Below are 21,878 nucleotides of genomic sequence, written 5' to 3' on the forward strand. Positions count from 1 at the left end.
CGAGTGCCAAAACAAAGCAAACTGCGGTGGCGTGGAAGCAACGAAAGGTTTCTGCTCATCTCCGGGAATAAAGTGTCATTTCCATTGTACTCGAAATTCCTAAATTTGGACGGCTCACAAAACAGAAGCCCATATAAAGGATCATCAAGCTTACAACCTGGCTTCTGAATCACCGCCACGTAAAGGTTTGTGAAACAATGACGATGTGTAGATGAGCGGCATTGAAAGCTGACGATAATCAAAACGCACTGTGAAATGTAGGCGCTTGCACTATGGCTGATTGAGAGGTACTTTAGAAACTCTGTATGAACGCGGCTGCCAATAAATAATTCCTGACTACTGTGTTATTCTAAAGCAGAGTACTTTACAAGTACTTGTATGGTGAATTAATAACATCATGGCTTCTACTTTCATTTAGTGGGAGTTAACGGTCATACTCGAGGACGGCTGCTCGATTGCTGTTTTTACAGGTTTACAGACTGTCAAAAGTGTTCTTAAAAAGGCACGGACACATCTGATTAAATGTGTTTCTGTATCTACATACTGTGGCTGGATTACCTGGAAACCACGCATGTGTACATGCACACAGTTTCACAATGACTGAGATTCAGAAAATACAACCATGCATACAAAGTTTTATTCAATTGTGTCTGAAACAAAGTGTAAATGTTCATTCCTGCTTTTGTATTCACACAGTGTTTGTCTAGAACCTGGAAAGTATTATGCGTCTGACCCTGCATATATTTCAACAAACTGGAAAACTAAAATGATTCCAAGCATAAATATGGAGATGTATGCTTCTCCGCAAGAAGATATGCTTCACATTTACTTCCGCTTCTTCCCTGGTGAACCTTTTTTAGTTTATTTCAGACAGTGGCGATATAGTTGTAGAACCTACAACTAAGTACATGTTGTACTTTGCCACTGGGATTTAGAGGAGTGTTGATCCCACTTCTCCTTACATGCGGAATCAGTGAGTCTGTAAGTAAGGCAACCGTGGTGAGGACATTGTTGCCTCAGAAGCAGTAATGACCTTAAGCCCTTTGATTTCTCTGTGGTGTTACACACAACAAAACAAAAACTTCAGTCCAGTCAGTGGAATACCGAATGTGGATCCTTGTCCCAGATGTTTTATTTGATCTTGGGCGAGAATCCTGTATCGAATGAAAATCAGATACGAGTAGCAATCTAAAAAAAACATAAAAAAATTCACGACTATGTATAGAATAAATACTTTATGCACACAGATGAAGGCAGAGTTTGCTTAGATAATCAGATGGTGGCAGTGTTTGCTTGGATTTCCCCTAAACTCGGCTCTATAAAGTCTTTTACAAGTCCCACTGTGTCACTATCACACAGCTCTACAGCAGCTTTGACACAGTAAAAGCATCACAGGGAGGTCTGTTAAACTTTAACAGTCTAAATGCATTTAGTGACATTTTAAAACCGTTTTCACTTAATAGGGTCTAAATTTTTCATTATCCTCTCGCGTCTCTTTTTCCTGTTTGCCAGTGTATAAGGTGACATACTGGGGGGAGGGGCTTACCTGGACCTACACAGAAGACCTTGTCAAAGTCAGCACAGATGCACATCTGCTTGTAGAGCTGAGGCGACTGAGCCAGGAAGGCGCTGGTTTTAAAGTACGACACTGTGAAAACATTTGCGCCACCTTCACTGGCAGCTAAAAAAGGACAAAGAAAATTTAATGACAAAGAGAAAAACATGAGGAAAAACAGCTATTACAGTCAAAACCTCACCCATCCCACCTAATGATATATACTGTGAATTTATTAGATGTTTCAGTAGGGACTATAATTGGCTAGCATACACACAAATAAATACCATCATTTTTTTTAAAGGCCAGGCCTCTGATAATGGTTGGAGAGAGTCCAGAGTAAAAAAAACTGTGGTGGAAAAAGTTTCAAAGTAAAAGTCTTATGACATAACTGTTGTCCACTGAAACACTCAGGCTTTTAATTTGAAACATCTACAGGATTTGTAGATTAGTGACGCTATTACACGACGAGTGCGTTTTATGACCATCGCTAGCAAAGAACGGTGCGTTCGGGGAGATGCTGACAGATTGTCTGCTCATTCCAGACAAAGACTTGTACTTAAAAACTCAAGTGATTCCTGTGATCTCCATCAGGAACTTTAGTAGGACAACCAGGAAAGGCTCAGAAAAGACAGTCATTATATACTACTTCAAAAACGATACTTTCCTTCCTCAGATACAGAGCTGAGGTCAATAAAGGAATGATGGCCCAACTTTTTGACTTATTCACCAGAACAACCCATTTCTTTTTTACATGAATATGTAACCACTGGGCAAATTTTTCAAAACAAAGTCAGTTCTCAGGACATCATGTCCCAGACTCTAATAACACGTGTCACCTTTTATGTGACAAAAACATCAGAGGGCATCAACTGATATTTTCACACTCTCAAAAGGTGGGTGGGGCTGTACATATAGGACAAACTGTTCACGCTTGCACCATGGGTGGTGCCACGCAGGAAGATGTGGTTTTGTGTGTATTTTTTCACAGGTGCCGCCAAAATAAAAGAGCGCCACTTTTGAATTTAGCGTTCGAGTCACAGCCACCATCATTGGCTCTTTAAGAAAAGAGGAAGTGAGAGTGTGGAGGTTTCACCACAGTTAATTCAAAATATGGGAGGAATGTGGGGGCTGCGAACTATTGACATAAGACTACTGTGCTTCTGCTTCTTTTAAGAATTTATCTTTTTTTATCATAAAGACTCCAAACGGATTATTTTAGATTATTAAAGCTTCAAACAGTACATTACATATTAACCAAGTAAAGGTTTGAATGGTTCAAAAAGCATCTGGAGCCTCCAAATTGAGTTAATGCTGGAAAAAATAAAGCCAGCATAAGAGATATGCCATTAAATGGTGAAAGCTCCAATAACTCTTTCTCCTGAATATTGGTGAGAAGATTTTTGTCTGAGTTCTAAGTTTCTCCCTTTCAGTCCTCCTTTTCTTCAATAAAGTGAGATGAGATCCTTTGGGATTGATCTTAAGGAAAGCCTCTCCTGTCAAATTAGAAGGGCGCTGTGTGGAAATGTGAAAGCAGAGAGGCTGACGTGAGAGCTGGTCGATGCATCGAAATTCCCAGCGGTCTGGATTAAAACCCTCATAGGTCTGAAACGATGAAATTCTCTCTAATACCTTACTGTCTGTTGTCTCCTTTAGCATAGATGTGCATGACTGCGCATGTGTGTGTTTCAAAAGCTTTAGCTGAACTTTTTATTTTGCTCTTGATTTGAAGTGGAGCCTAGATCAGCCTGATGAGGAAGTCAACTTACAACTGTTACACAATGACTCACGAAACACCTGTGGGCAGTGACGTGAAAACAAGTGTGCCTCTACTGAAACATCTAATCAAAAATGATTCAATGCATGCTAGTCTCAGTTTTCCCACGTGTCAATGTGGCAGAGGGTGTTTTTTTTTGTTTTTACCCGATATAATTTTCGGCGTCTGGATCTCCATAAAGCCCTTTTTGGTGAGGGTGTCCCTGAAGAGCTGGCACACACCTGACTGCAGGCGGAACACGGCCTGGCTGGTGGTCGTCTTTTCAGGAGGATACACAAAAATAAACACCATCAAGACGGTTGCAGTGATTCATCTACGTTATTACACAACCATGACAAATGTGTGAAAACAAGACTGCCAGTTTCTTCAAGGACCTGTCTATGTGAAGGGTGTGACAATTATTTGTTGGCAACGGCAACGTGTTCAAATCCTGGAAGAGCCGCAGAAACTTAGAAATACCTTTATTTATTGTTTTTTTTAAAATTGTGTTTCAGTATTTAGATTATCAATATAAATACCGAAACCAAGGTGAGGCATAAAACTGCTGTGAAGAGGTTACTGTAAAAACCTCATGCACAAAAGCCCCCAAGAGTCAACAGTTGGGTGACAGAGCATGTCAAAATGCCAGTGAACACTCCCAGAAATCGACTGACTCATTTCAAATGACCACAAGATTTCTACAACTGATCTTGTCTGGTTTTCAAGTCTAGTTACCGTAGATTATCATGAAGTCAGACCTGGGTCTTTTCAATACATAAATGCACAGTTCTGCGTTAATTAAAGTGCTTCACATCCCATTTCTAGTGCCTGTCCGGTCCTGAATAGTCTTCGTCTGACTAACAGCCGGCTGACTCGAAATATGATCGTGTCTAAATCCTGGAAAGCTCATTAATCTGCAGACAATGCTTCAGGGTTGTCTGGCTAAAACTTTTCCATCATTTACAATCTGGATGCTTGACAGAAAGTAGAAGTGCAGAAAAATATAAAACGTCCCTGCTTAAAACACTTTTACAAACCTCTTTAAAAGGCACTGAAGCAAATCATTCATTCTACTATCACACCACCTATGACTCATTTGTGTCACACATCACACATGGGGCTGTGCCCAGCGTTAAACGTGGGGAAACCGACCTAAAAACCAGACTGTGTAAGACCTAATTTAAAAATTCGAAAGCGCTTCCTGTTTACAGCAAGTCTGCAGCGAGTAGGCGTAATAGTGAGTGGGTTGGTGGGTGGCAGTTACTATCCTGAAACTGGCAGTTCTTCTGATGGTGAGGGGCCTCATGAAATATACCTTACTCTGGTATACCTCTCAATAGTTCATACCTCCTTGAAACCCAGCTGCGGTGAACACATACCACACAGAGGTTTCAAAGCTCAAAAAATTTTAACATTTGCCAGCATCCAATTACGGGCTCATCATCGTACTCAAGAGGCCGTCGATATGTGTACTTGGAGGTTGACCACAGTCTAGTGCTGGCATCATTGTTCATACAGCCTGTATGTGTACAGTATGTGTGGTAGTCAGCATACACCCTAACCCTTCCTAAAGCAACCTGAAATACACAAATCTGCATTAGGACATTTTGCTTTTGCGCTTGTATCGAAATCACAGCTCTCTTCTCTTCAAAACTTTTAGACCTGTTCTGATAAAACGCAACTGGCTTTACTTTCCATCTCCGATGCTTACATGTGAAACTTCACGAAGAGCCGGAGCATGAAGCAAAGGGAGAATGGTGTGTTTGATGTGGATCTGAATCTTTCTTTAAAAATGACAGGACGGGGAATCGGTCTTTGTAGAAAATGAGTTCTCAGAGTTTTCTTCTTTCCTTCTGGTTTATGATAAAATTTGTTGTTGGGTGTCGCGCTTGTCTGCGTTTGTAAAGCCAGCGACATAGGTAACACAGATTTATCACCTTTTTTATTTGATCTAAGGAAGCTGGATGCAGTTTTTATGGACCAAATATTATGATTAATCACAAAATAGCATGACGTAGGTCTCATAATCAATCACATTTCTTACATCTTGAAGGCTGAGGTAATGGGAGCACTAGTGTTAGAGGATTTGTTTGGACTCCAGCACGTCCGGATGACAGTCCAGAAACTGTCTGCAAGTCCAGCCGTCTTTTAAAACTAAACTTTTAAACTTTAAAAATGTTCAAGTTAGAAATGGAGTTTCATGTGAACTACATAATTATCAAAGGCATTTTATGGTTCCCTTCTGAAGAGTTTGGCAGTGTGGGAAGCACTTTATAGCTTCAGCGGGCTCTTAAGAGCAAAACTGATGACAGACCCAAGTCCATGAGCTCAAAGTGCACAGTGCTGCAGAAGCAGGTGTTGTTGTGAAGCTTGTGAACAAAGTGGCTCTGTGCTGTGGTGTTGCTGCCTTCCTGCCAGTCGTATCTTCCATGTGGGAGGAACATATCAAAACAATGAGACACTTTGCGGCTTAGTGTCTTCTGCTGCTCGCATAAGTTTAGCACATCTCTCAGCACTGTATAAGATTCATATCACCAGCCCACTAAATCACAGCCTTTTCTCTTTACTTTTAGAGGTGCGCTGGTTTGTTGTTTGCATTCCTTCACAAATATTTTACATTCACTCTCCAACAGCCTACATTTGTGGTAGAAGTTTTCTGTGCTCGGAGACAGGATGTAAGCTGTAAAATTATTGTTGTTATAATGGCAATAATTTTTTTGTTTTTCAAATCCATGTATTTCAGCCAACTCTTCCAGGGAGACATTGAGGCAACCCCAAGACTTCGGGTAGGACATCCTCACAAAGGAAGCACCCATAAAGCATCAAATTTATAATCTTTATGAACACCTTAGTTTAAAACAGCTAAAAATTCATCATTAATCAACTAAAATATTACATGTATCAAACCAAATGCAAATTTTCACAGACTCACATGGTCACAGATGATAGAAACTTACCCTGAGATCAATCACTCTGTTGTCCAGCCGGGTGTCCTGGTTAACTGTGGCTCTGCCTTCCTGAATACAAACACAAAAACACAGTCATCCTACCAAAACCTCCTCAGCCTATGAAATATTAAAAATCATTACTATTCATCTCCTCCTATTCACACAGGAGTGTTTGCCGTCAGTGTTATGGAAGCATTTTAGGGGCTTTTCACAACTCACAGGGAAAAACTATAACAAAAAAAAGAAAGAAATACAAATCATTTTTAGCTTTAAAGCTATTGGCAGCTTGCAAACCTAAAACAATGCAATCAGCCTGCAAAAACCTTCCTGGGAACAATGCAAAACTACCATTCTCCTGCAGCTTTACCACATCTACCTACTTAGCTCAGTGAGTATAACAGAGTCAAGTGCAATAAAAGACACCTGCAATGTGGGACAACAGGACAAAAAGAATATAAAGAAAAGGAAAAAGGTAACAACTGAAAAGTAAATGTTTCATCACAGGAAGAGCCGCTCCTTCCAGGGTCGTGGATGTCAGGCTTCCTGAGAAGACCCACAGGGGTTTGAGCTAATAGCCTGTGTAGCCACATCCTGCTCCAAACAGCCACACGCAGAGGGACAAACTGTTAGATGGGCAGACAGTTAGACAGACAGGGCTGTTGAGGCTAGTGTCTCTGGGGAAAGCAGGTGTTGCTACAAGTCTGTGACTGACATGCTGAATCCCAACAGAAAACACCTGAGACGGTGCTACAGCTGCAGATATTAGCTTACTGGATAAACAATGATGGGCCCTCAGCTGTCTTTGGTATTGATGAGACTCATATTAATGTGCACGCATGTACAGTGCGATGTATAATTCCACAGCAGATACGATGGATCTAAAGCTACGAAAAAAATGACATCCTGCCGTTTTATGTGTTAAGCCGATTCAACGGCTACATCAGGAATGTTATTATTGGAAAATTCAATGTTTCCACTTTGCAAATCTGGGAGCTGAAGCTGATCCTCTATACTAGAATAATCATTTTTTGGTTTGAATCAGGAAACAGAGCCAACTGCTTTGAGCTGGAATTCCGCTTAGCCATCGTTTTTTGGTGCTGCTAAACCAGCAGCCTCAAAGGTTTACATGTATTTCTAACCACCTATACTGCAGCTAGGAAAAAGAATGGCTTTTTAAATGCTTCATGATTTTCTTGAATGATTCTGCATCACTGCACAATTCCTTAATTGCAATTCAGAGAACTCCCTCAACACTGGCAGCCGGCTCTTATAAACACTGTGCGATGAAATCACCATTTGCATGAGGAGGGTGATTCAAACAAGGTGATTAGGTTTAATCAGCCAATCCTTGACTCTGCCAAAAACACAAATCTCCATTCTCCTCACTGAAAACAGTCTCACTGAAAGAGCGCCGTTAGAGCTCAGCATGCACAGAATGCGTTTCCATTTTGCTTTTTATATAAAGTATTCAGATAAAAACGGACTTATATTCATTGTGTAGTCAGACTAAACCCATCTGTGCACTCCATGACAGTGAATGGACTCGCACACACACAGTAACTATCAGGCCTTGTTCTTTTTACACTGAGAGTCTGCTTTTAGAAGTTTTTAAGATACCTAAAATGCTGCCAATGATGTCCAAATGAATAATAATTACTCAGCTAATACTCTAACTGCACTTTGACTCCCCTCATCCATCCCCCCATTCATCCTCACCTCTTCACCCTCTCCATCAGGCCTGACAGCGTCCTCCAGCTGCAATGGGAGACGAGGCTCAGCCTGGCTGATGACAAAAATCTGAGAAGGGAAACGATAAAAAAAAAAAAAAAAAAAAAATCACAAAAAATTAAAAGTGTGACAAACCACCGATGTTTTTATTCGATGCTGAGACAATGGAAAGTCCCGGGACTCCAGAAACAGGCGAAGAAGGTGAAAATGAAAGAGGCTAAAAGCTGCATCTGTTAAAACCTCATCAATGTGTGAGAAAATCACCTACGTGCTGCTTTGTGTTTTTATGTTTTTCATTTACATTGGGCATCATAGCAGAGAAAATCTCATCCCATTCACCAAAATTTGATGCATTCACTACATCAAATTCTTTTGCAGTACAGTACGTAAGAGTAAAAAGGAGCCTTGAGGTGACTTTTGTTTCATTTTCTTGGCATATAAATAAAATGGATGTTACTTAAAGCTCAGATACTGCGTTAAATCAAGAGTTTAAAAGGAAGAGTTAAATGGTCAATGCGCTACAGTGAAAACCTCTTTGGTACCTGCTTGAATAACATGAATTATGGATGCTTCATTGTCTGGGTGCGTACGCACTGCATATGCTGGGAGGCAAAATATACACCCTCTGGTATTTTTATTTATATGTGTAGGAGACATCTGCGGCTTTAAAAGCAACTATATTATCTTCTCTATGTTTACATGTCTGTCTGCTAAGAAGTGCCCATTAAGGACTGCAGTGAAAGTGCCAACCCTTTCAACGTGGAGCTCGACGTCCTGCTGGGAACAGCTCTCGATCTTCTGCTCCACTTTCTTCACTGTCGCCTCCACATCGACGATGCTCTCCTTGGTGATGCTGGTGGAAACATTCAGGGGGAGGAAAGTGTAAGTGATGCACGCTAGTTACAAAACAGATTTATCTGTTTGGAAAGACGAGCAACTGTGAAAACCACATATCCGTTAAAGTATGTACAATGCTTGTAGACAAGTTTTTACATTTGTCATGCTTTTATGCACCGAGGATAGTGCGGGGTATATGGGTGGGTGATTTTTGACTGGGCGGTAGGTTTTTTTAAGGGTTTTTTTCCCCCTCATGTGTTTTAAAATAAAAACAGCACTGATATTTGCATATGGGCTAATTGACATACCGCAAGAGCTTGTGGCGTACGAAACCACATTGCCCTGTTCATAATAATCGTGAACGTGAGACTACATTAGATTCAAATTAACAGGTTGCAACAAGGCAGAATATGCTATCATTTTCATCATTTTCATGTATTTTTTAAACAAATGGGTGTCTGTTGGTGATTGTTTATCTCACATGGGAAGAAAACAAAACAAAAAACACCTGCAAAACCATTTTACCCACTAAAATTTATTTTAGGCCCCATGTGGTGAAATTTCTATCACCACATTATTTATCAAAAGGTGTTTATTTAAAGACCTGGGTGAGACTCGGGCCATATCAAACAGCTAAGCAATTCAACAACAGTTTTTAACTCAGCTGGAACGATAAATTATAGCAATGTGCACAATCTTAACTTTCTTATTGAAACAGTAATTTCAGTCACAAAGGAAAAATAAACAAACACGAGCACTGGGGCTCGAGGGGGGATTTGTAAGCTTTGATAAAACTTGCCTCATACTACAGCTCCTGGAAAGTACCCAGCTCTACTACAAAAACTCTTTGACTTTGAGAGCTGGGGTAAGAATTTCCCTCTTGTGAGCCACAGCATACCAGGGGAACCCTTTCTAATTTCCTTATAATCAGTTTTAAACAACAGTGCAGCATCCCCCTGCACAGGCTCCTCACTGAAACCCAAAGTAACATCTGAGGTACAACGCCCACTGTCTCACAGCAAACGGCCAGATGGGAAACCCGCTGTAATCCACCACTCGTCCTCATTACAAAGCAGTAATGAGGGACCGAACGCTGGGGTACCGCCGTCCCTTCAGCCCCACGACAGCTGCCACCAGACCCAATCCCCTCCAGTCGGAGATCAGCTAGATAAATAAATCCCCACATTAATAACCTCCGCTGCAGGACAAAAGTCTAATGACAACACACTGAGCGCACACCAACAGAAACAGATTCATTCAACACAAGAAGGAAAGAGAAAAGGGAGCGAGCGCTCGAATCAGTGATCCAGGAAGGACAAGCTGACTGGTTCGGCAAGCCTGACTCCAAACTGCCTCTAACTTTAGCTGACTGAACAAGTGTTACAACATAAATTCCTGGCTGTAGTCGCTTTCAGATTTCTTCAGCTTCGAAGTTATAACATGTATCATCTTATAATACCACTTTGAACCCCAAGAACCAACAGTAAAATCAGCATATCACTCTAAATGGCCTCATATCAGCATTAAAAAGAAGGATTCTTGCCTCCTGTCGATGACCTCAGAGGACAGTGAATCTCATTTACAGGTAAATGAGATTTTAAATCTCAATTACAGGTAAATGAGATTTTAAATCTCAATTACAGGTAAATGAGATTTTAAATCTCAATGGGTTTTTCCTTGTTAAATAAAGTAATAAATAAATAACCCCCATCAGGTGATGACACGTACTCTTCCTCGGTCACACAACAATTATGAAAAATAACTAGTTTTTAACATAACTGTTCCTTACTCTGCCTCCTGTCAGTTTTAAAATCCAAATCTGTGTACATCCAGGTACAGTACAGCATCACAAAGTAGTGCTGTTCACAAAAAAAAAACAACCAACAGTTTTAAAAAGCGCTCTGAATTAAACCGACCAACTCCATAGCAAACAACTGACATGTTGTTCCTTTTCAGAGCTCAGCCACAATTTCTTCGCTGCTCTACATTCAGCACTTGAGAGGTACTTGAGAGTAAAGGTTGAGCACAGGCAGAAGATCACTTAATTAAACTGTGAGAATGGACGGATGATCACTTGGACATGCAATACAAGTAAGGGGATTCTCAGCAATGCAATCTCCGTCCTTAGAGCAGTTATGAGGGGATTTACTTGTAATCCAGGGTCTCAATCAGCTTGTCAATCATCAGACCACATTGTCTGACACTAAATGTGCGCCACAAAGCTACAGGAGTGATAGTGCCACCTGTTCTTAGAGATACAACTACAAACAGAAGCACAGCAACAATGTTGTTTTGGAAACCTGCTTGGTAAGCAACTGCAAAGTGGTATGACTTTGCTGTTGTTTAGTTCTGATGCAAGATGGTGTTGTCTTGACAACCATGTCATCACTTTCACTTGCTGTGCTGTTAGGCTGTCAGGTGGCATAAGATTGCAAAACAATCCAACTGTCCGACCACAACATTGCAGAACAAGACTGAGGAAGTGCTGCACATAAAAGAAATCACTGGTTACAAAAATATGTTAAAGTGCAAGGAGAACACTATTTATATATAAATTTATATATAGTAAAAGGCACCATCTTTTGACGTACCCTCATTTTCAAAACATAAAAAAAAAAAAAAACCCAAAAATTGCCAAGTATCGTGCAGGGCCTCTATAAGCTGCCCACACAGCCCAGTCCCACTGAGGAACATGAACACTCCACAGGAGCTCGTGTGGTTTTTGGGACCTGGATGTTCGGTTCTGTGGCGACTCTGTAGCTCAAGCATTTTTCAGAGCATCCTGTTGAGCTTTTTTCCTGGTCAGGCTAAACCCTTGGCTTTTTCGTAGTGTCGCTCGGGCTGTTCTGGGGCAGTTTCAGTGCACAGACAGCGCACACCGTCCTAATGAAGGAGGCTGCTGCTGTCAGGGAGTGTCGGTGTGGATGTTGTACACCGGGGATTACCACAGCAATCGAATTTTAAATACATGGTTGGTGTTATTCATTTCATCTGTTAGGGGTTCAAATGTTGAGGCTTAAAGGAAATTACAGTTTGGAGCTGCAGACCCCTCTCTGCCCGTCTTTGGAGCTATTTTGAAAGCCCCGATGCCATATTACAACAGCGGCAAGAAAAAGGCCAGCTCAGTGACTATAAAGAGGAACTATGGCTGTGTCAGCAGCTGGTGATACTTGTTACAAAGTTATGGTCAAAACTCTGGTCTGAGCAGCAGTGACCTTGACCTCATTAGAAAAATTTGCCTGTGTCTGGGTTAAATTTCCCATGAACCTCATGATACCGCAACAAACTTACACCGAGATCTCAGGGCCTCATTTCTGAAAACATGAACATAATGCGTGCGTGTCAAATGGTAATTTAGGCACATGCTGCCCGTCATCAAACATTTAGCAGCGCCGACTTGTTTACATACGGCTCAGACAGCTGTGTACATTAAAACCAACGTTCATTACTTACATCTTTCATCAAGTCTCGTGTTTTCAACAAACCGTAGCAAAAGAAAGCCAATGTTATCACAAGCATTACATGAAATTAATATTTGTTCAGCGGTTAGTTGTGTAGTTTTGTGTAGTCTAATACAACAGACTGTTTTGAATGTATTCAGGGTGGATCAAGGATCAAGGTAGGAAAAACTCTGGGGAAATGCAGCGTGAGCAGCGCCTGCTGCCAATGAGGTCAACGTCTCGAACGTCCCGTTACGGAGGTTGACGACACTCCAAAGATGTTTGGCAGTTTTCAATCAAATCGTCTCATGCCAACTTATAAGCCTCAAATGTTTAAAAATGTTTTAAGCCTATCAGAACATCACACTTGTGCAACTAAATAGTAGCTACACTTTAAAAGAAAAAAACACACACACACACACATTCATTACTGCAATCCCTGCATTGCTTAAGATCAGTGTTATCCCATGTCTTAACTGTCATTTCAGTCTTGCAGATTACAGTCGGGGTGTTACCTTTTGCTTAATTTAGCAATGTCTAAGAAGATGTATTATGTGATAATTAAGTTCTTCCCTCTTAAATTCACTAAATACTGGGCGTACTTCAAAATAACTGTTTGGGTTTTTTAATGAATAAACTGCATATTTCAGTAAATTACATCAGGTGCATCATAAATCATCATGCATCATTTTTTGTGTCAATTTAAAACCCCAATAGGGTTTCTTTTTAAACAAATAAGCCCTGCTGCAAACCTCTAACGCGAGCCTAATCTAACATCATTATCAGCAACACCCCTTTTGTTTCTTTAATAAAGTGCACATCCGTGGATGGTTATGTCCATTCATCGACTACCAGTAATGGGCTATAGTTTGGCTGCTAACATGACTAATGATTCTTGGCTCTTAATTATTTCTCCCTCCTCTGATCCAAGGAGCTGTATCTGCCATCTTGACAGGAACTGCCCCATTAGGCCACTGCTGTATTCCGCCCTGTTGAAAGCCAGCTTTTACTGCCAAGTGAAAAAATGATTGATTTCCCCGCCCTCCACCTCGGTCAGACGTGTGAAAATGGATCAGTGGACCGTTATGGCCAAGGTTTTTTTTCCCACCATTGTTTCTGCCCTCTCTGACAGGAAGAACAGTCTCGGTACTTACTTTGCGGCAAACTTGACCATCTGCTTGCTGGCACGATCCCCCACTGCGACCAGTGCCTGCACGTTAAACTGCTGCTGACGCAAGACCAAGAAGCATTGCTTCCCTGAAAGCAAAACAACAATAGATAGAGCTCGCTTTTTACAATACAAGCATAACAGCCTTGTCAGAATAATACCTTGGGCACTCTGTCTGAAGCTAAGTAGGTTTGTTCAGTCAAAAGGGCTGTGTGTGTGACTTGAGATGAGTGTCTCACAGCTGTAGGGATCAGATGAAGTGTCAAACATTTGCAAACAGAGCCTTGTCTTTGAAGAGCACTGTGTGGAGAAAGGCTGATTGCTACCTTCCTATCAAACATATACAGGGACCTAGGAAGAGTGTAAACACGTTAGCCACAAAGACTGAGGGCAGGAGATAATCAGACCACCCAGTTACTTTGATGTTTGTTGCCTGTGAGAACAGGGCGGGTGGTGGAAATAATAGTGATGCCAAAATCCCACCAACAGATGTACCTCATCTCACACAATTCAGGATGTTATTCTGCTCACACAGACATCCTACAGCGAGCAGAGAATGAAGACACAAGTGGAGAGGAAGTGACTCTTGATTCTGGAAGTTATCTTTAAAGGAAATGGTTAAAAAAAAAAAAACATCACAGAGACTATAGTTTATTTGCAAAAGGCTCACTGTTTATGGAGAGGAGCAATAACCAGGCAAAGCTCAGAGGGTTATTGTATTCAAACAGTGAAGCTTCGTGACTGCCAGCAACTGGAACTGAGGGGGGGCAGGTTATCTGATCTTCCAGTTGGCAGTGACAAGCTAGCCTGACGGTGATATCAAAAACACCTTCAGGTTGTCAATCTGCTTAACAAGGAAAGAGTGGAAAAACAAATCGGCTTTGTAACGCCTCACAATCTTAAAAAAAATTATTTCACAAACAGGAGCAAAAAGTCTTTTAAAATTCTGATTTTACTCTGGGAGTGTTTGGTGCATAAAGTTGCAATAAAAGCTTTATGCTTCTCTTCTAGCACAGGGCCTCCAGTGTTGAACCTAAAGACAGCGATGTCTGTCATTTACATCATTTGAAATGGAACACCAAGTGAAAGCCAAACGGCACTGCTGTTTGATCTTGAAGAGAAAGTGCTGCTGTGAATAAAAATGACCCCAGGGCAGATGTTATAAACTTTTCAGTATAGTTCACGGCGGATTAGCTCAGGGGGCATCTAATCATGGCCGTTTGTGTCTTTCACACAAAGAAAGCTGCAGAACCAAAAACACAAAAGAAAAACAAAAGGTGAACAAAGGGGGAGGTGATCTCACCTTTGGCTCGGCTGGTGTGGACTCGGGCGCGCAGCCAGATCAGCTGGTCAGCTTTCTCAGGAGTAAGGTCTTGGACCCGGACCAACTCCCTGTCTGGCTCGCACACGCACGCACACACACAAACACACACGCAAAATATTTTATTACTTCAAAGGACTTCGCTTCCTCCATTTCCCCACCTGCGTGCAAAGAATCCCTCCCCTCTCTTCCCTACATACTCCCAAAGGCAGAAAGAAAAGCCAATGAGCATGCTTGTGCACGTATAAAAGTGCAGACAATAAAATGCTCAAATTACAGGCATGCCTAATAAATAAGAAACACTAGGAGACTTGCCAAAAGCTGTCTAACTCGTCTGCTCTCTTTGTGCTCTATGACAAATTGACTCTAGTTTCACCTGTATTACTCAGAGGCATGCTTACTCTTCATTATCAGTGAGCAGAGAAGGCAGACACCGAGGCTACACCAGAGAAAACAGAGCCGCCCTGTTGGCTGAGAACTCTGTCAACCCACATGAAAGCCCTCGGGTTTCAGCCCCCACCTCTGCTCCAGCTCCATCCTCGTGGCTGAGCTTGCTATGCAGGTGAGGGAGGCACCACTTTGTTTGCTGCCAGTGGAGCTGAAAGTGCATCCAGACAGATGGACGACATCAACAGGTCCGCCTGCTGCCTCGTTTATCAAACTTTATACGTTACCGCTATTATCACTAGCATCGCTTAAATGGCGACCAGAGATGACACCAAAAGGATTTTTCATGATGTTATCGTGTTAAATCAGTATGACTGACAGCCAGACAAAAGCTCAACTGTGAAGTTCTGGATTGGGAAGTCATCGTGTACACAAACATGCAGCAGAGTTTACACTTTGTACCACTGCACCAATGCTCAACCTGTTTTCCACAAAAAGTGTCCGACCTACGTCACTGTTGTATAACCGACTTGGAATCTTTTGTTTTTGACAGCAGCTTAGTAGCCGGGCCACCGGCAATGATCTTGATTAGCCTTTTTTCTGTTTGTTTTTGCACTCGAGCCTGTTTTTCTGTCACCTTTTAACTTTTAACTGTAGTCTTACACTAGTTCCTGTTTCCAGCACTGAGTTGACTCATTTCAGTCTGTCCTTGTTTTTAATTTCATTATCAGAAATATATTTGTTACATTATGATGGAGACCTAAAATGTTATTCCCTCACCATGTTATTAATAATGCTACTGAAGTTTTGTCTTCTTTTTCAATACAAATCAATTTCCGCTTTCAGATATGAAATGCCGATGAGTGAAGAAAGTAGCTCCCATACTAACCCAGCTTTTGTTGGGACTGGACCATAGCTGACACACCATATCGGTCCTTGGCAAAGTCCTTAAAAATCAAAAGGGTGAAATCTTTAGCAGCATTTCATTTAACCATTAAATGAAAACAGTACTGACGCATGCACGTGGACTTTTTTGTTCTCCGAGACAGTTCTGCCACTTTGACTTCATAAGCTTCTGACGTCTGTCTGTCTACTACATCTTAGACAGACACAACAGATAATGGGGCTTATCATAAAAAAAAAAACTGAACAGAAAACAGGCAGGGAGAGGTTTGCGTGCAGGTATTTGCATACAAGTTGTTGCCACGGTGTGAATGCACAGGCGCCAAAATCAAAGTCAGTCATAAAAGCAGAGAACTTGTATCGGAGGACGAGTGCTGTGATCTCTACGAAGCACTTACATCTTCCTCTGCGCTTTGTTGTTCAGAAGCCTGAAACACAAAGAGGAGAAAGGGATTTAAAGGACAAATAACTAAGAAATCGCAACAAGAGGACTATCAATTAATTAAAAGTTTAAAACATCCAACTTAAAATGTTGTTGTTGTTTTTTTTTACACCAGGCATGTAAATCGATTTTTCATCTCACGCTACCAGGGATTTAAATACAAATAATAGACTGCAATTCAATCCCAGAGCCAAGACTTAGATGCTTAGAATGCACAGCTTATCCACACACTGCTCCAGCCCATCAAAGACAATGAGTAATGGCAGCAGGTATTGCTTTGTAATAGAAACAGTGTAAGTGAACAGATATTCTTTATCTCCGCGCTGACTTCTGGGCAAATAACTCTCAGAGCGCGATGAGATCGAGTCTTGGAAAAGTTACAGTTCCATTTTCTATGCAAATTGACATTGGTGTACAGAAATATCTAGTGGCAGTTGAGTGAATTGGAATCGCCCATTCTTGCTGTGAAAATCCCGTCACATGAATCCCGTCGATGGATGATATTACAGCTTGTGATCAAGTGCATGCAAACAGGCTACGGCCACGAAGCAAGCCGAGCCCCATCGGTCCCACAGAAACGACAAGTGCTGGCAGAAAACCCTTGCAAAAAAGCGCAAAGCAGAAAATAACGCAGCTAAGGCCCAATAAACATTCGGTTCAGCTTTGAGCTCTTCCCCTAGGCAATGCTTGCTATTCCAGCGCGATAGAGGCAGCAATATCCAGTGGATTAAACAGTGACAGCACCTGCTTCTTCCATGAAACATGCTGACTGGATGAATTCAGCTGGAAGAAAGGATTCTTTGCTGTTTTCACTATCACAGGCACTTCAGTCATGACACGACTATGCAAAGGGTGTCAAACTAGATGGCACATTTTCTAAAGATTCCCTTATTTATATCCTGCAGATTCTGCTCTAAAGGTACGCCTACGGGAAAGAAAAATATGTAAGATCACATCAGTATTAATATCTGTGCATTTCATTATTGGAGAAATGTTACCAATTCACAATTTTCAAACTTTCTGCTACTTTTTTTCCGTTTCTATATGGCCTTCATAGCAAATACAGCTCAAAGGGGAAAGAAGCGTATTAATCTGAAACTACGATTAGCAAATGTGACCTGAACATTGTCAGGACCTTGTCTGGAAGCCAAAATTGCATCAAAAGTCTAAGTGGTTAGCAGGCTTGCTGAATCACGTGTTTAAACAAGCAAACAGCTTCTCTTTCAGTTCTCTGATAACACAGGATAGGATGTGCAGCATCATATCTGCACACCATTTAGTGGGTGGAGCTGCTGTTCGCTGTGTTTAGTACAAAAAAACACCACTATTATCAGATCATCAGCCTAAGTTTGGGCAACAGCAGAAGTTCAGCAAAATGTCAAAGTTTGTGTAATATGAATAAATATGTGACTTCACTAGTTACTGTGACATTACAGAAGCCCGCTAACAACTAATCCATCTGCGTCACTGGACATCAAGAAACATATTACTCAATCTGCACGTTGGTGGAAAATGTGTTCATTTCACTTGGTGTGATGGGGAGATAAGTCTTTGCAGCTGAAAGATCTAGTATCCCATCTATCCATTGTTCATTTTGTGTAGGGCTGGGTGATATCTCAGTTTAGGTTATATCAATCGATACCCATACATGTTTCACAATATAGATGAAATAATAACTTCTGCCAAGCTTAAATGCTCCTTTTTACTCCTAAACAAAGATATACATTTAATTTTGCAATTTGTAAGTGCTTACTTGTGCAGAAACATGCTTTCGACACAGTTTGCAGTGCATGCGGCTCCATGTAGGAATGTCTCCATGGAGCCAAATTCCTTGGACCCTTCTCTTATACAATGTCCTTGTGTTTAAGCCTCAGGCTGCGTCTGCTGGGTTGTTGTGTTTTGTAATGCTGTTGCTCAAGTTGACATTAACATGTTCTGTTGTTGTTGCCATTTATCTTGCTCAAACTGAAATACTAGCGTGTAAGGCTGCAGCAGCCCAGAGATTAGCACATGTGCTGCTGCCAGCTGCTCCTCCTACACTCTGTGCGTCAGCCCAACATGATGCGGCTTCAACTCTGTTTCGACATGATTGGTATGATGCGGCACTATCTTCAAACATAAAATACAGAAAGAATCAGTTATCGCCTTTATATTGACCCATCTTTATCTTTCTATCATCCAGCCCTACTTTTCTGTCTCTCATTCATGTCTGGGTCGTTGGGTCAGCAGTGTAGACGGAGAAGTCTTGACCTCCCTCTCTCCAACCACTTTCTCTAGCTCATCCAGTCTGCACCAGGATCTCCTCCTGGCCATCTCTACATTATTGTAGTGGAGGGGTTTGCATATCCCAATAATGCGTGAGGGGCCAGACAAAAGTGATTCAGAAAACCAAAGAAAAGAATTCAAGGCACCAGTTCACCCTGTCTGGGAACCAAAGTTACTGAGGCCTCACCCTAGAGCCAAGCCTGAGAAGGGTGCTTAAAGAAGAGTCTGTGGTGACGGGGCTTTAGCCCAAGGGCACAGTTGGGCACAGCCTGAAGAAACCCACCTTCCTGTGGGCTTTCCACTAGTAGTAATAACAACAACAGCTAGTACTAGTAACATTTAAGACAGAATAAAATGTTAGCAAATAATGGACTAAATTATTGTTAATATGAAACATGGAGTGTGCTGTACAAGTGATCAGAACAGGACTCAGGGGGTGAAGAGAAAACATAACAGAGTTGCTGGAATTGGATGAAGACTGGCCAAATTCAAATCAGGTGTGACTTATCTGTCCATTTTTTTAATGAAACATGGTGAAGGGGACAGAAGGTTGGCGACCCAACACAACACAGCACACCTGTCAGCTTCATTTATGGTGGGCAAAAGCACAGTATTACAATAAGTGGCAAAATGGTTCAAATGGCATACTAGGAAGGAACTTTTCACTTGGTGTAGAAGAAAATAGCACTTTGTTTGGGTGGATATAAACACAGCCAAAATGACAGGAATACTTAAACAATGGAGTCTCCAACCCAGCTGAACCCCAAATGCCCACACAACAGCACGTCACACCCTTACCAGCTGTACAAGGGTGGCGGATGCAAAACAACAAAACAGAAGAAAACAAAACATCTGACCATTTTGGCCTGTTTCTCAGCCTTCTTTGCAGCTTTCTCCGCTTCCTTCTGCTGTTTCTTCAGGGCTTTCTTTGACTGAGCCTGCTGCTCCTCCTCTGTTGCCCTGAAACAGGAAGAAATGCACAACATAAACATTTCCTTCGACTTCCACCTCCTATTTCTTGTGCATCCCACGAGGAAGTTATTGACCGCCTGGGAAAATTAATTCTGAACCATCACCACCTCCAGCCTTTAAGTATGCACTACTTTTATTCCCATTGTTGTTCCAAACAAAAACTGCTGGAGCCTGTGTTAACAGAGGCAACAGAGAAAAATCTGAACTAAGATCGCCTGGATAAACAGTGCAGCTTTAAGAAGATGCTAGCCTGAAAATCTAACATAGAAAAATGGAGCTCATTCAATTATGATAACACTGTGATAACACCGTGCCTTATCAGAAAGTAAAAGATGTCTGTATTTGCACAACAACCACCATACTACACAGCACAACATAACGCAGGAGCTGATAAGTATTCAACTTTTTCTTGTAGAAAAATTTGGTTTATGCAAGCAACAGGTCAACAGACACTCTCATATGTAGGTGAACATGTAAGTCACAAAAGAACATAACGGTAAAAAAGATAAGCAGAGATAAAGCAAGCATATAAAATATTGGGACTTTTTGCTTTTCCGTCAGCTGTTGTAAACGTGTGCTAAGATGACAGGTGTATGAATGAGACCAGGTGTCTAATCCTGAAGGAAGCACGCAAGCTATAAAGGACCCACTCCTATTTAGTCACAGGAAATAACACGGATCAAAGGCCGACTATGAATAGCAATAAAACCTAAACAAGACACAGAAATCACAACATATTTTGACTTCAGACCAAACTCGTACTTCCCCCAAGGATCCAAATTTAATAGTGTCCCAACAACCACCACTGAGATCTTTTATGATTTAGAACCACACCATATATTTTCCCATTGAAATGACAAAAAATACACCACGATTCAGGTGGTGAGGCTCATTCTAATTCATCCATCCATTCGCTTCCGCTTATCCTTTTCAGGGTCGCGGGGGGTGCTGGAGCCTATCCCAGCTGTCATAGGGCGAGAGGCGGGGTACACCCTGGACAGGTCGCCAGTCTGTCGCAGGGCCAACACACAGGGACAGACAACCATTCGCACTCACATTCACACCTAGTGGCAATTTGGATTATCCAATTAACCTATCCCCACAAGCTGCATGTCTTTGGACGGTGGGAGGAAGCCGGAGTACCCGGAGGGAACCCACGCAAACACAGGGAGAACATGCAAACTCCACATAGAAAGACCCCGCCCTGATGGTGGAATTGAACTCAGGACCTTCTTGCTGTGCGGCAACAGTGCTAACCACCGTGCCACCGTGCCGCCTCATTCTAATTCAGCACACATGAAATTCAAATGTTTCTCACCTACACCTAAAACTCTTTGCCACATTATCCTGTTTTAAAAGACAGTTTGAGGCAGCCTATTGGTTGGTCTGTTGCTACCTTGTGCTATAAGCGTGTTTGGAACCTGGATGAAAACGGCACGAAGCAGACCAATTAAAATGCACTCAGGTTGTATTATTCATGTGTTCTGCCAACCGGCTGAATTCGTTAAACTGGATCAACAGCCTTCCCCCCCAGGCGAGTGAGATCAGCCTGTGGTGCAGATGTCCACATGCATTTATAGTCAACAAACTCTAAGCCTTTGTATTTGTTAAAAAACACATCATTTAATGACAGACATACTGCCATATGTTGCACAGTCAGCTTTTTTTTTGCAGTTGTCAGTTAACACATGCATAGTATAGATCACATGGGCGTGTGCCCAACAGTTACAAAGTCCTAACACAACATATTATTGTAACAACATTTCTAATATTACCATATCATAAAAGACAAACAGTTAATAATAGTTTAATATGAAACAAAGTGGTACCAGTCATTGTCTCAGTCATTGGCTGAGACTCAGCAGTGTAAAGGATGTCACCAGAGCAGCAGAAAGCTCTTATACTCACATAATAGCCCTGCGTACTAGGGATGGACCGATCCGATATACAGTATCAGTCCGATTCAGACCTAAATTACTGGAATGGATATCGGGGAGAAATAAAAATTTAACTCCATCTATTACATTTCACAAAAGCACCTCACAAAACTAACCCAGGTAGTGACCTTAGCACGTTGGAGCAGTGTGCATCACGTGACAGAGCGGCTGTTGCGTGCGAGACCCGTTAGTGGTCTGGAGTTACTTCACACCGAAAGC

At 41.7% G+C, this 21,878-nt stretch overlaps 1 protein-coding gene across 1 annotated transcript in view; it reads right to left on the reverse strand.

Annotated features, from left to right (window-relative positions):
• Positions 1 to 21,878, reverse strand: part of dars1 (aspartyl-tRNA synthetase 1) — a 31,162-nt gene that overhangs the window by 4,669 nt on the left and 4,615 nt on the right. The window contains exons 2-11 of the mRNA XM_085374207.1: positions 19,608 to 19,710; positions 16,442 to 16,471; positions 16,030 to 16,087; positions 14,736 to 14,828; positions 13,419 to 13,521; positions 8,738 to 8,840; positions 7,976 to 8,056; positions 6,269 to 6,328; positions 3,479 to 3,590; positions 1,547 to 1,681 (exon numbers count right to left, since the gene is read on the reverse strand). Coding sequence (XP_085230333.1) covers positions 1,547 to 1,681; positions 3,479 to 3,590; positions 6,269 to 6,328; positions 7,976 to 8,056; positions 8,738 to 8,840; positions 13,419 to 13,521; positions 14,736 to 14,828; positions 16,030 to 16,087; positions 16,442 to 16,471; positions 19,608 to 19,710 — 878 coding nt within the window. The remainder of the gene's footprint in view (positions 1 to 1,546; positions 1,682 to 3,478; positions 3,591 to 6,268; positions 6,329 to 7,975; positions 8,057 to 8,737; positions 8,841 to 13,418; positions 13,522 to 14,735; positions 14,829 to 16,029; positions 16,088 to 16,441; positions 16,472 to 19,607; positions 19,711 to 21,878) is intronic.

This window comes from Diplotaxodon limnothrissa, linkage group LG16 (assembly GCF_057381915.1).
Source record: "Diplotaxodon limnothrissa isolate DT_005_m linkage group LG16, D_limnothrissa_male_GT1.1, whole genome shotgun sequence".
Classification (NCBI taxonomy): Eukaryota; Metazoa; Chordata; class Actinopteri; order Cichliformes; family Cichlidae; genus Diplotaxodon; species Diplotaxodon limnothrissa.